Consider the following 14572-nt stretch of genomic DNA (forward strand, 5'->3'; position numbering starts at 1 on the left):
GCCACTACTTTTATTTGACATATTTAGTTGCTTTGCAGATTCAGATAATTAATAAGAATATAAATAAAATACAATAAATGATGATACTGTTACATCACTAAGACTTTATTGATCAGTGGGGGAAAGGACATTTACAAGCGATCCATCATGTACATATGGAATATAGAAATAGGTGTACTTAGCTGCAATATTAAAGTGATGAACACATTAATGCATCAATGATTATAATTCAGCAATATCATTTATTTTTCTTAATAGACATTCTGCAACATTTACTTTTGGTACTTAACTATATTTTGATGGTAATACTTTAGTACTTTGACTTACATATTCAAACTTATGGGGCCTCTATATAGAGTGCACCTCCAACAGCACTTCCGCCCATAGGGCACACCACGGATGTGAAAGGTTGCACTGTATAACTTACAAACTCTGTGTTTGTTACTGAACAAACACTCTACAGCAATAATTATTATCAAAACAAACTGATCCGACTACTTCTCGGACTGGGGCCCATGACCCACCTCTCTCCCACTCACTTTGCCAGCCTAGGCTGGCTCAGGGTGGAAGACAGGGTTAAACAACTAAAAATGGGTCTGGTCTTCAAAATTGTAAATGCAGATTTGCCCGAAATGCCCCCTATACCCGCATATCTGTATAAATACCTCGAAAAAGTTAGTGACACCCACAGCCACGAAACTAGAGGGAGCGTAAACAACAATCTGGTACCACCCACCCATAAAACAAACATGGGCAAATTCTCCTTCTATATCACAGCCACCAAGGAATGGAATAGTCTAACCCCATCCCTCAAAAAATGCAGTTCGCTGGGCTCATTCAAAATAGCCCTAAAAACTCATCTTTCTGGAGGCCGAAAGAGGAGATAGTACCAGTTTCCCTGTAGACAGACGACCCCCCCCCCCCCTCCTCTTTTTTGTACATATTTTGTATTTCCTCATGCATTTTTTGTATATAATCGTTATTGTTCCATGCTTCACCCCCCCCCCCTTTTTTTTGTACATTTATTTTTTATTTTAATTTTTTTCATGCTCCTTTTTTTGGTACATAGTTGTATTTTTTCTGTATTATCTGTATTTTCATGTTGATTTTTGAACTGTTTGGTTGCTACTATATATGTCTATGAAATTAATTCAAGGACCCCAACGGAAACAAGTCCGCAAGGACTTTTTTGGCCGGACCTTTTAGTCAAAAGCATTATAAATGTAACTGTGTTGTTTTACATTCTTTTGCCTAATAAAAATTTCAATCAATCAATCAATCAATCAGAATATAGAGCTATTTAAAACTTATTTGAACAAAAATGTATACACCCCTTCTAAGCTGTTAATAGTTGTTTTAGTAAGCAGATGAGGAGAAAAGATCATCTGTAGACTATTTCAGATCATTTCATTTGTTTAAAAGTAGCACAGCACAGCACAGCACAGCACAGCACAGCACAGCACAGCACAGCACAGCACACTGCACTTGAGGAGGCTGGCAGACTGGAGTCTGGACCACAAGACAGCATGAGATAATGGACATATGATACTATGTCGCCCTCTAGTGCGGCTGTTGCCACACTGCACCAAAAAAATATATAGCTCTGCACAACAATCATGCGTTTACATACATCATCAAATTATCTTTATTTCGTTTATGTTTTTGTTCTTTTAGTATTATCTTTGGTTTTACTTTTTATTGTATTTTTTTTTAAATAATAGTGACCATCAAAACTGGCTAGCGAGACTAAACTAATTGATTCGCATTATGTGGGGAACAAAAACAATGCAACGCCAACCGGAACCCAACACCGGAACACAATCGTTTTATTCCCCCTTTTTTCTAAACCGGATCACACGCGTTATATTATACCTCTATGATCACACGGCTCAGTTTGGAACCAATACCAGGCTTTCCTCCATGGTGGACAGACTGGTGACGCGAGTTTAGCTCTGCACATGAGTTTTTACATAAATTGCATGATCTGTATTTCGTTTTATGTTTTAGTTTTAGTTTTATCTTTGGTATTTATTTTTTTAATGTATTTTATATTTTATTTTTTACCCGTCATAAAAATTAAAACAAGCTCACACCTTGTACATCTACTATATCTGCTATCTTTGATTTATTTATTTTGTAATCTTAAAAGAACTAGTGATTAAGCATTTGTAGAAAAACTACAATTCATCACCGGACGTGACGTCACAGGAAACGCGGCCTGGTGTCCTTCCTTTCCTGCTCGGCTCCTCCTCGGTGCTGCACCGCCTGCTGCTGCTGTCTGTCACCAGAAGAGAGACAGCCTAGAGCAGACTTTTACATTTAACCTATTTATACAGTTTTATTATTATAATTCCACCTCAGCCAAACCCACACCATGTACCAGGTAAAGCCCGTCCTCGGGAACATAAAGGCAGACTTACCCACGTGCATGTACACACTGACCAACATACACCATGGAGACACACAGCAACAACACGCGCTGCTTCAGGTAATTAAACACCTAATAATCATCAATAAACTGATCACTATGGGTGATCGATCATCCACAGACCCAGTGGCACAGTTTTAATATCATACTTTAGTTCGTTATGCCCTTTTTAAAGGCGATCAAGCCCTGAACTATGATGGCTTCTGTTAGCCTCGTTAGCTCACTTTCGCCTCCAACTCTACGGTAGCCTCAAGCAACTTAGATCATGATATAATGCTGGATGGGATGGTGACAGCGTTATAGCATCTAAGTTGCTTATTGCGGCTAATAGTAGAGCAGTAAGTTGTTGTCGTTTGCCCCACAAAAGAGCTGATCTACAAGCTTGTTGTTAGCTTGGAGATCTTTTCATCTATTGATTCATGGAGATTTAGTGTAGTGTCTATCTGGATGATGCAATCATCATCTTCATCAGTCATGTCAAGGATATTATGTTTGATTGTAGCTTTGGATCAAGACTGATCATAGATGTAATTTTTTGTCGATTTTGACATTTGCATATCTATGATCATAGATACGAAAGTAAAAAGTCAGACTCGATAAAATACCTATCTATGCAAGTCTTGATTCCTGTCTAGTTTGATTGACAATGACACTTAATAGCAACAATCATATTTTTTTTGTTGTTGTGCTTGCATGATGCATTGCTTTGAGTGTGACGTGTGTGTGTGTGTGTGTGTGTGTGTGTGTGTGTGTGTGTGTGTGTGTGTAGGTGTGGGCTCCCACCAGAGCTCAAAATAAGTACAGTACATTGATGAGTTGAGTCATCAGTAGTTTATGATGTTTATGTATAAAATACCACCAGTGGTTCTGAAAGTGGGGGTCCCGGGACCCCCAGGGGTCGTTGAGGGGATTCCAGGGGGGGGGGGTGTTAAACCGCTTAAAGCCCTATATCTGTTTAATGCTCATTACAAAATGGCACTATTTCTGTCCACTCACTCAGTGTCTCAGAGGAGGGCTGTGTGTGAACAGTGCAGAAAGAAACCTGGCTTCCATTCCAGTACATCAATGCCATCAAAAAGTGTGACTCTATCCTCCTTCAAAACCATTAAAGAACACCTGTGTGCCCAACTGGACCTAGACAAGTCTTCTAGCTTGCCAAAAGAAATGACCCCCCCCCACTGTTTTTCTGTAAATATACTTGTATTGCTCCTAGTATTGATGATTTCTTGTATAGTATTGTATGTCTTTATATGTCTTCATGAATTGATTACATAGGACCACAATGGAAACAAGCCCCCATGGCTTTTTGTGTTCTCCTTTTAGCATTATTGTGTACCTCTGTATTTTTTGCAAACTGTTCTTTAAGTATTCAATCAAAACAGAAAAAAACGGTGTCTTGCTAGCTAATCACAATACTGAATGGAGTCAACCAATCATGTACAAAAAATAAATACATTTATTGAAACACTCTTTATGATGGAAGAAACCATAACTTAAAAAAAACAAACCTATGTTTTTTTTAAAGTTATGGTTTCTTATATAGGGCTATGCACATGTGTCATGTGACACACTGGCCAATCACAGTCCTGAATAGACTGTGATTGGCCAATCACGGTGCAGGGTTAGGCGGGGTACATTTTTGGCCAATCACAGCGCAGGATTTGTTGTACAAATATCCAAACCTCACTTATAGGGGCGGTTTCACCGCCCCAAAAAGACACAAAACAGTCATCATACCATCTTCAGATGTCATGAGCCTCTCCTCTCCTCTCCTCTCCTCTCCTCTCAGAATGGCGAGGTTGACCCGGCCATCAGAGCCCTGGAAACGCGTCAGGACGACATCATGAGGAAGCTGTACGAGCTGAGGGCGGCCGTGGACGGACTGGCCAAGACGGTGGCCACGCCCGACGCCGACCTGGACAGCAGCAGCCTGTCCGGTGGCGCTCACAGCCCCGGCTCCTCCTCCTCCTCCTCCTCCGTCAACACCTCCTTCAGAGGCACCGCAGACCTCGACGCGCTACTGGGCAAGGTGGGAGACGCCTGCTGGAAACAGAATATAGTACAATTTACAAGTTAGGCATTAAGTAGATGCTCTTTTCCAGAGTGACTTAGAACTGCAGTTAAATCCGATTTATTTCTCAAATCCGATCTTTAGGCCCGACTGTTCACGCTGCATCTGCAAGTGACCAGATCTGATCTGTCACAGATCTGTGTGGTCAGACTGATTTAAACAACGTCAGCCCAAAGCTGCCCTGCGTCAACATGTCTGCTTTGGTTGCCGTGGTAACGACACAGGCGTCATGACTTTTATCTCTTTATTTGTGGGATCGCTTTAGCGATCACACTAATGTTATCTTCACTATTTATTATTATTATTATTCGCCCCGTTTTTTGGGTCATTTCAATGGAGAAATGCCATTTAGTGACGTCATAATGCATAATGCCATTCTAGTGAATGGTAATGCCATTCTAGTGACGTCATAATACTGATGTCATTGTATTATGACCCTACTATAACACTACTAACACTATCAATACTCAATACCAGCAACATTCTTAGCGATCCCACACTGTTTCCTCAGGAACAGTACTTTCTAGTATACTGTATGTTCTTCAAATTCTTTATTTTCCTCTGACACTGCAAATAGGACCTTGTGAACCCAAAATAAATTCTCGTGCTCTGTAATGACGTCAGTGGCACTCGGGACGGGTCGCTCTGCAAGTGACGTTTTGGACAGTTTGATATGCGACTTTGCAGGTTACTGCGTTCAGACTGAGACGCATCTTTAGAAATCAAGATTTTAATCGGATTTGAAACCACCTCTGAATGTGGCTCAAGTCGGATTTGTAAAAAAATGGGATTCCATGTGACCCGTCTCTGTTCAGACTTCATGAAACAAATCGGATTCCAATCTGGATATGGCATAGAACTGATTTAGGCTGGATTTGGCTGCCAGTCTAAACAGGCCCTTAACAGTGTGAGATTGGAATAGAGGGCAGAGATAACAATGTAGTGCCTCAAAGAAGCTATAGGATACCAGGTAAACAATGAACCTAGCATCTTGTCTGAACATCATGCTATCTAAATAACATTCTGTAAAAGAGAGGATACCAGAATGTCTTAACCCATTAAGGCCTGAGTCCGATTCTTAAAACGTTTTCTAAATCCTAACAGATTTTTGAAAAAAATATAAAAAATATTTTTTCACGATTTTTAAAAAATAGCAGATCTACAAGCTCGTAGCGCGGCACTCGGTGCCGCGCTATGAGCTATGAGGTTAAGCTTGTTGTATAAAATGTTTTGTCACTAAATGAGCGATCATGATGCAGGTAGGGATGGGACGATATGAAAATTACATTTCACGATAATTGTGGCAAAAATTATTGTGATTAACCCTCCAAGACCCGCAGTTGTAATATTACAACATTTGTATTTTATCAAAAACATGGTATAAATCATTTGTTTTCCTGTTATTCTTTCACCTAAACATCATCATTGGATCCTATTGTTTAGTCTTGCAATGTCATTGGCCGGGATATTTGCATATAAATACCCCCCACAGAGGCAGGAAAAGTCACAACTTGAAAATCCTTGAAGGAAGAACAATCTCTTTTTCACTGGACAGGATTTCTCACAAAAAAGTAAGTAAAATGTCTGCAATAATTTTTTTGGTGATCATTAGAATGTCTAGAACATGTACATATGATATTATTGGGAAAGATATCCCCCAAATGTAAATTAGAGCATGCTTTATACTTGTTGTTTTTTTACAACTCTGGGTCATAGTGGTAGCAAATAGCAATGCCACCTGTTCACCTGGCTAAGTGGAGTCTTATAGTTTTCACAATACATTTATACAATTATGTGTATTTTCCCCACATTGCATTACTATATATATATATATATATATACCACAAATAACCACAAACATTACCAAAATGTTTTGCTAAAACATTATAGGCAATGAAATGTTATAACTTATAAGCTAAAGCAGTATATTTGTCTTCGAGTACAATTGGTTAAAACATACAAATTGGTATATGTGTGTGTGTGTGTGTGTGTGTGTGTGTGTGTGTGTGTGTATATATATATATATATATATATATATATATATATATATATATATATATATATATATATATATATATATATATACCAATTTGTATATTGTAACCAATTGTACTCAAATACAAATATACTGCATCATTAGCTTATAACATGTCATTGCCTATAATGTTTTAGCAAAACATTTTGGTAATGTTTGTGGTTAGCAATCAGTGTATGGTAATTTTTCATATGGGAGTCGCCCAGTTAAGAATCTCTCATCATTGTTCATGTGATGGGTGTTGGGATTGCCCACTTACAGTCATCCCCAATCCCTTTGTTAGGCTAAGCATCATCATTCATCACTGATAGTGCTAAGTACCATCATCACTGATGCCACTTGTGAGGATAAGCAAAGTACAATAGGTTGGCCAGACAGTATTGTGTGACTTGTGAAATATGTACCTGCAGTGAGATGTGCTAGTACTAATGTACTAATGGTATTTCTTTATTTTCATTTCAGAATGCCACAAGCAAGGAGAGAGCCTCGCTTCACTGCAAGGGATGTGTTGGATATTGTAATGCATGGAGAGAGTGATGTGGACATCGACTTTACTGAAACTGATGAAGAGTCGGATGAAGAGGCCTGTGGAGAGGAGTCCAAAGAAAACCATCCACCCAGTGAACCCAGTGAACCCACTGACCCACTGACCCACTGCCCCCCCCCCCAACCGGCCAAACACGCCAAACCCAGAATGCCACAAGCAAGGAGAGAGCCTCGCTTCACTGCAAGGGATGTGTCCAGACTGCAATCCACGCAAGGCACCATGTCAACATCGGCCATCAGATGTGCGCCAGGACCAAGTTGGACACCTCCCACGGAAGACAGAGAGGGGGCGCTGCAGGAATAGTGGCTGTTCAAGTTACACCAGCTTACTCTGCCACAAGTGTGGTGTTCGTCTGTGCATTTCAGGAGACCGAAACTGTTTCTGGGACTATCACTGCTAAAAAGCAAGTGATTGTAAATGGTGTTCAAATTGATGGATGAGAGGGGGTGCCCGTTTCATTTTGAGCAGGTGTGAATTGGTCTTCGGTGGAGGGCTGTTTGCATCACATTGTGACCAGTGTATATTGTAATTAGGTTTCTTTAGTACATTCATTGTACTGTTTTTCATTTTGTTCTTTTAATAAAATCAAAATTCTTAAAAATATGGCTTATTGATGTTATTATTCATAATGTACTGTTCTGAGGCCCAATATTATTCATAATGTATACTGTTCTGAGGCCAAATGATAAACCATAACCATATAAATGAACCCTTAAGTTGTTTTAGTGAAGTATATAGACATTTGCCATGCTATTCTGACAGTGAGTAAAAATGGCCTATAGGAAATTCTGCTACCCTTTAGACCCACTGTTGTAATATTACAACATTTCAATTAAACCTTACGAAAACTATTTTTTTTTAAAAACATTATATTTTCCTCTCCAAAGTACTCCTAAAACACCATCTGAAAGGTTGATTATTTTTTTTTGTAAGTAGAAATATATCCGGGTCTTGCAGGGTTAACGATATTATTGCGCTAATCAAAAATATGCTTAAAACTCAAAATGCCATCCCTATTCTGGGGGGAACGTAGACTCGCCGAAAACAGCCGATCTACAAGCTCACAACGCGTTGTATCGGCTATTTTCGGCGAATCGGTTTGTGTAGAGTGAAATAAGTAAATGCACTCTTTACAGGTCCGTTTCCATCAAGTATAGAGGGTTTAAGACAGTGATAGTGAATTTGCAGCTCAACAAAAGCTAATTCATCATACTGTATGACGCAGGACAAATTCACGCTGAATTAAAATCTCTGCGATACGATTAATGTGAGCGTTTTTTTTTTTATCACGATAAAACAATATTAACGATTATCATCCCATCCCTAGATTTATTGATTCACACGGTTCCTCCTCCTATCACTATTTACACCCGTTATGTTTCTGTGCCACAGGACATGGGCGCCCTGCGTGACATCGTGATCAACGCCAACCCGGCGCAGCCTCCCCTCACCCTGCTGGTGCTGCACTCCCTGCTGTGCCAGCGCTACAGGGTGCTGTCCACCGTGCACGTCCACTCCTCCGTGTCCGGCGTCCCCCAGAGGCTGCTGTCCTGCCTGGGACCGCCACACAAAGACAGCTACGACCGCCAGCGCTTCCAGCTGGGCTTCACCCTCATATGGAAAGACGGTAAAGGCTACGAGGAAGACGAGCACACGCTCACATTGCAGAGCAACTAGGCCTGTCACAATTATTACATAATCCTATATTCACAATCATTTTAGATAATCGCATTTGTTACGATTATGCAATGTTTGCATAATCGTCATAATCGTTTCCATGTTGAAAATTGTTCACACATTTTCAAATATAAAAAAATGCAGAAATAGCAGATCTACAAGCTCTAATGCTTGTAGATGCTTGTAGTAAGCTTGTAGATGCAGGGGTCTGGGGTTTCGAATACACTGTGGTGCATACGGCTTTGTCGAGCGTCTACATGAACACCATTTGCCCGTGTTCTGGGGGGGTTTAGTTGGGCGGGGAAAGTGATAATTGTCACCGCACATACTCCTACAGCACCTGTCAGCAGGGAGTGTTGGGCGGTAGGAGTAGAACCAAGGCTCTACAACAGCAGTGACAATACACAGAAATGTGTGCGGGGAGGAATCAATTGGCATAACGACTAAATTGCGGAGAAAAAGGGCATTTTTTTCAATATTACCATGCCCGGATAAACAATAAAAGACACATTATATATTATAGACAATCGCGTTCTTCCTACATATCGATTTAATTTTTTTTTTTTTAGAGAATACAATAAAAAGACCCGCACACCGTCTGCACAATAGGAACACTTTTATTTAAGCGACGTTTCGGTCACATAGACCTTCAGGCATCCTCCAAATAATATTTCTATTAAAATCTATTACTTTGATTTAAAGGCATACTAGGTAACGTTTTCAACAAAACTAAAGTTAAATTGTATATCTTTTGTGAGTGGCAAAAGTTTCACAACACCCACTCCATGAATTTCACCCCCGGAAGCCTTTTATTTATATATTTTCTATTGAACGTGGACTGGGGGGACTTTCCCGGGAAAATGACGTTCCTGGCCAACGTCATGACGTCGTGGCCGACGTCCTGGCCGAACACCGCAACGGTTTCCTGTTTGGCCAGGAACTACCGCACTAATATCAAAAAGGAACCTCACGCTGATTTTAAGAGAATGTAGGATTGGAAGATCGAAAAAGAACAGAAAAGGAAAGCACAGCTCATGGTAACTAATGCTCCACTGGCTAAGAGAAACGATCCGTAGATAGTATAAAACAATTAAAAGATCGCTTTTTGAAACGCTTCCGGCTTCCGGTGAAAACGAATGGAATTCTGGGTAATCGAGGACTAGGGAAATTGTATGCAGTGACGGTAGTGACCAGCAGAGGTTGCTAAAAATCGTTATTTGTGATTTTGCATTGTACAACTTTAACTGTCCGTGTCCCTTAACTCTTGCTCCACCCAATCCAACAGTGCCCAAGCTCCAGATGAAGTTCAGCGTGCAGAACATGTGTGCCATCGAGGGCGAGGCCACCGTGGCGCGCTTCCTCTACCGCCTGCTGACGCCGTACCCCTCGGACCCGGGCGCGGCCACGCTGGTGGACAGCTGGGTGGACACGGCCTTCTTCCAGCTGGCCCAGGGCAGCGTCAAGGAGCGCCGCGCCCTCACCGCCGCGCTGGGACGCCACGCCTGGCTGTGCGGGCCGGAGCTCACGCTGGCGGACATCGCCTGCTACTGCTGCACCGTGCAGAGCGGTAAGGGGCCGTCACCGTTAGGGCTGTGAATCGTCTGCTATCTCTCGATTCGATTCCGATTCTTGGGGTCACGATTCCGATTTTTTTCCGATTCAAAACATAGGATTAGGGGGCACGGTGGCACACGGTAGTGCTGTCGCCTCACAGCTAGAAGGTCCTGGGTTCGATTCCCGCAGGGGACGCTGTGGGCGCTGGGGGCGTGTTCTCTCCTCCACGTCATCAGTGCCCATACCCTAGGTGGGGTTGGTGAAAGGGCCTTTCTGTGTGGAGTTTGCATGTTCTCCCCGTGTCTCCTAGGGTAGGTACCCTCACAAAAACATGCAGTAATCCTGGTCACTATACTGCCTCCCCCTGGCCAGCCGGGGCGCCTGATGGAGGGGAAGGGAACTGGTTGGAATAACGTGTTCCTTCCACGCGCTACGTCCAACCAGGGAAACTCTCCCCTGTCAGGTGACAAGAAGGTCAGTTGGCTCTCATGCATTGAAGGAGGCATGAGCTCGGCCCTGGCCTCCCTAGGTTGGCAGAGGGAAGGTAGTGCCCAGGATTACATAGACAATTGGCACTGGGTGTAAAAAAATAGGGTTACAAAATCGCGGGATAAAAATTTAGAAAAAAAAAACAAAAAAAACATAGGATTTCAGGATCTACTCCAGTCTGCTGGCATGAAAGCAGTAGCTTTTGTAATTGTAAAGGTTTTATCAACTGATGATAATGTAAACACACAAAGGTAAATCCAAGACAACGTGTCTAATTTATTCATGCTTGCACACATTTAAATTGTACAAAACTTCTCAGTTACCGGAACAATAAATTAAAGTAATAACATTGCTGTAACATAAATACAATTGGTAGGCTTAGGCTATCTGCCAGCCCAGAACTTGACACTTCTCAAAAATTAAATTATACAGAAATACTGGAAAATGGGAATCAATTCTGAATGGTCAAACATTAGAATGGCGATTCGAGTATGAATCGTTTTTTCCCCACACCCCTAATCACCATTATTATTAACACAGTCGACCTAGTCGCAATTATTTTCGATGATCACATTTATATTTCAGTAAGTATTTTTGCACAATTGCCAGAATTGTTTCCGTTCATCTGTAAAAAAAATGCATTTTCAGTGCAAATAGCAGATTTACAAGCTTGTAGATCGGCCGTTTCCACTGTTTAAAAACAAAATTGGAAATATAAAATATTTGGCCATATTTACAGTATTTATTTTGATTATTGGCAAGTCATTTCTTTGTATATTTCACTAGGCTTAGTATTATGTATGTTATTTATCATAATAAAAAAGTCATAATAAAAAATAAAATAAATGCAATGTTTTATTCATGTTCCCAATGTTCAACTAAACTTCTGTGACGTTTACAGCCGCCCTGCAGAGCGACAGAGTTGATATGACCGCATCCCCTGCCAACGTCCTGAGGTGGCTGAAGGCCTGTGACAACCTGGGTCACTTTGATGGCATCAAACTGCTGCTGCAGTGACCGGCCCCCCACCCACCCCCCCCCCCCGCCGCCCTCTGCCGAGACCACCGGACCGGACTCCTCCTCCTCCTCCTGCCTCCCATCCGAGTGCTGTCCCCCCCTCCTCCCCATGGAGCTCTGCGTTGCAGAGAGTCAGAGAGGGCATTAGAATAACTAAATAATGACAATAATAATAACTGACAGTTCAGTCAATTCAGTTCAGAATTCAGTTCCAAGTGAATGGAGTTCAGAATATAGGCTCTGTGCATAGCTGTAGTCCCAGGTTGTTGTTTTTTTAAGAAGGTGCCGTACCCGTTTCCTGTTAATCCTCTGAACATTCAGACACTAAAATGGCATTTTTCAGAGAGACAAATCAGGAGAACATCTACTTTGTTATCGACCTTTCTCTTCTCTGTCCCAGCAACGCACTCTCGCGAGATCTAGCAACAGTGATCATAGGATGTTTGCGAGATCTGACGAAGCACGGGGTGGCGTTTCTTCCTAAATCCAGCATCTTTTCCAAACAAAGCTATGGGAAACTATGCTGTCTTCTGGAAAAACCCGGGACTACGGTTGGGCACAGAGCCCCATACCAGTTAAGTTCAGAAATGTGTGAAAAAGTTCTAATATTTTCAAGAATTGTGCAAAATAGCCAATCTACGAGCTCGCAAACACGGCCCACGGCGCGTTGTGAACTCGTAGATCGGCTATACAGAGTAAAGTATATACTGTAGGATTTCAACTGGTTAACACATAAGGAAAGTGTTAACATTTTAAAACGTCAGGTGACAACCGTAACAGTGCAGGGTTCAAGTGATGTATGTCGTCATGTGTGTTGCCACCCTGCTGCTCCTGTTAAGAAAAGGGAACCTATAGGCAACTGTTGTGTGGCTGGCAGGGTGTAGATGTGTCAGTGGTGGACAACAACGAACTCAAACCCAGTACTTAAAGGAGTAGTTCACCCAAAAAATGACTTATTTTCTATCAATTGCACACCCCATGAAGCCTTGAATCCATGGATTTATTTGTGTTTTTGTCGCATTCCTAAGCTAATAATTTGATTCCTGTCTCCTACCAGCTAATGTATCCGGAAATACAACCGGGCATCAAATTATTAGCTCAGGAATGCGACAAAAACCAAAATAAATCCATGTATTCAAGGCTTCATGGGGTGTGCAATTGATAGAAAATAAATCTTTTTTTGGGTGAAATCCTCCTTTAAGTCAAAGAATAGATTCACTTGTAGTTGATTAAGTGAAAGCTGCTCAGTCAAATACTCAAATTTGTTCTCGAGTTAAAGAACTGGCATTTAAAAGTATTCAAAAGCACATATGCTTTAAAAAAAATACTCTTAAGTGTGCAGAAGTACAATTTAGAAAGTAACATTTTTCTTAGTGGATTTCAACAGTGAAAATAGCTCAATCTACATGCCTCAAGTAAATGTACTTTGTTAACTGTCCACCACTGGTATTTGTCAGTACAAATGCTGTTGAATCACCTGTGTGTACAAACACTGTACACATGAACACAAACACTGTACATCTCCCACCCACCTTGTGCCTCAGTAGAAGCTACTTAATGTGCAGTATGGAAAAAAAATTAATAACTTTGTAGCAATTTATTTCCTAATAAATTAACATTTCCAGGTTGGAACTTTTTGAAGTCTGTATCGTTTTATTTTGTAAATGTGCCACTGTTTTCTAACGGTTATACTAAGCTTATTCTCCTTTGAAGTGTCACACTGTGTCCACTAGGGGGCAGGATAGGCTTACCCAACAAGCCCACAGTATCATCTTTTGACAATTATGTCCTATATATAGGCCTACACACACACACACACACACACACACACACACACACACACACACACACACACACCAAATTGAACAATGTTCAATTTCAAAAAGAGGGGTAAAAACCCTGGGCTGACCTGTAAGTTTGTTTTCCAGTTTAGAGTAAAATCACAGCAGGGTAAACACATGGCAGGCTGCATAGTACTGACCTTAAGCAACACAGCTGCAACTAATCATATTAATATTGGGTGTGTTAGATTTGTGGTCAGTGTGTACTGACACACCTGTTGTCTGCTGTGGCTCCAGACACACCCAGACCTAAATCGAACTCAACAATTATTGATTTGATAAGCTTGGGAGTGGGTTACTGGCCTGTTAGGTATTCGTGGCCCTTTCGCTGTTCAATTTGACTCACTTCACACTTGCAAGCTGTCTGTATGAGAAAGGAACAGCACATTGTTGCTGTCGGGTATAAACCTTGAGTTGTACGTCCAAAACCGTTCCTTTTTTATTATTTTTTAAAAATATTTTAAAATAGACGATCTACAAGCTGACAACGTGTCGCATTGTAGATAGGCTATTTTCACTAATTTTGTGGGACACTCTTGTATGATGAAGTCGGGCATTCAATTACAAAACAAAAGTTGAAATATGTTGAAGTGATAGCCTACACCTACACCTCTGAAACCTCCATTGACTACTTCAGCTGTTTAAAATGACTGCTCCAGCATTCATCAGCTGTAAAAAGTAATTAACAACAATGAGCACAATGTTCACTGTGGTGAAACCAGTGTGATTCAGTAGGTTTCACATATAAAGCAACATTTATTCGAGAATATGTATATAATTGTAGCCTTTCGAGGCAAGGTTACTGTCCCTGTGCATTACTGCAATCCTCCTTTTTGCCCCCCAAATCCCACCCTCATGCAGTCACAGCTTGGCAGCTTGTCAAACAAACAATGTAGTATAACAGTATAAATTA

At 41.2% G+C, this 14572-nt stretch overlaps 1 protein-coding gene across 2 annotated transcripts; it reads left to right on the top strand.

The window, feature by feature from the left end:
- Positions 1 to 2242: 2242 nt before the first annotated feature.
- Positions 2243 to 13443, top strand: aimp2 (aminoacyl tRNA synthetase complex interacting multifunctional protein 2). 2 transcript variants are annotated; one of them, XR_013934243.1, is made up of 6 exons: positions 2243 to 2488; positions 4218 to 4457; positions 8474 to 8708; positions 10044 to 10325; positions 11703 to 12753; positions 13027 to 13442. XR_013934243.1 is itself a non-coding variant. In XM_080446026.1 (5 exons), exons 1-5 carry the CDS (start codon positions 2375 to 2377, stop codon positions 11816 to 11818), a joined length of 987 nt encoding a protein of 328 aa, XP_080302152.1. In that variant the 5' UTR covers positions 2243 to 2374; the 3' UTR covers positions 11819 to 13443. The 2 variants fall into 2 exon arrangements, 1 of the variants encoding a protein (XP_080302152.1); XM_080446026.1 differs by having other exon boundaries at positions 11703 to 13443.
- Positions 13444 to 14572: the final 1129 nt, after the last annotated feature.

The sequence above is a fragment of the Gymnoscopelus braueri genome (genome assembly GCF_963280865.1).
Source record: "Gymnoscopelus braueri genome assembly, chromosome: 13".
Classification (NCBI taxonomy): Eukaryota; Metazoa; Chordata; class Actinopteri; order Myctophiformes; family Myctophidae; genus Gymnoscopelus; species Gymnoscopelus braueri.

Bases quoted from the DNA above. Each gene is read 5' to 3' on its own strand.
- aimp2 (XM_080446026.1), top strand. From the start codon at position 2,375: ATGTACCAGGTAAAGCCCGTCCTCGGGAACATAAAGGCAGACTTACCC. The intron at 4,458-8,473 runs GTGGGAGACGCC...TCTGTGCCACAG, and splicing joins TCGACGCGCTACTGGGCAAG to GACATGGGCGCCCTGCGTGA. The intron at 8,709-10,043 runs GTAAAGGCTACG...CCAATCCAACAG, and splicing joins CACCCTCATATGGAAAGACG to TGCCCAAGCTCCAGATGAAG.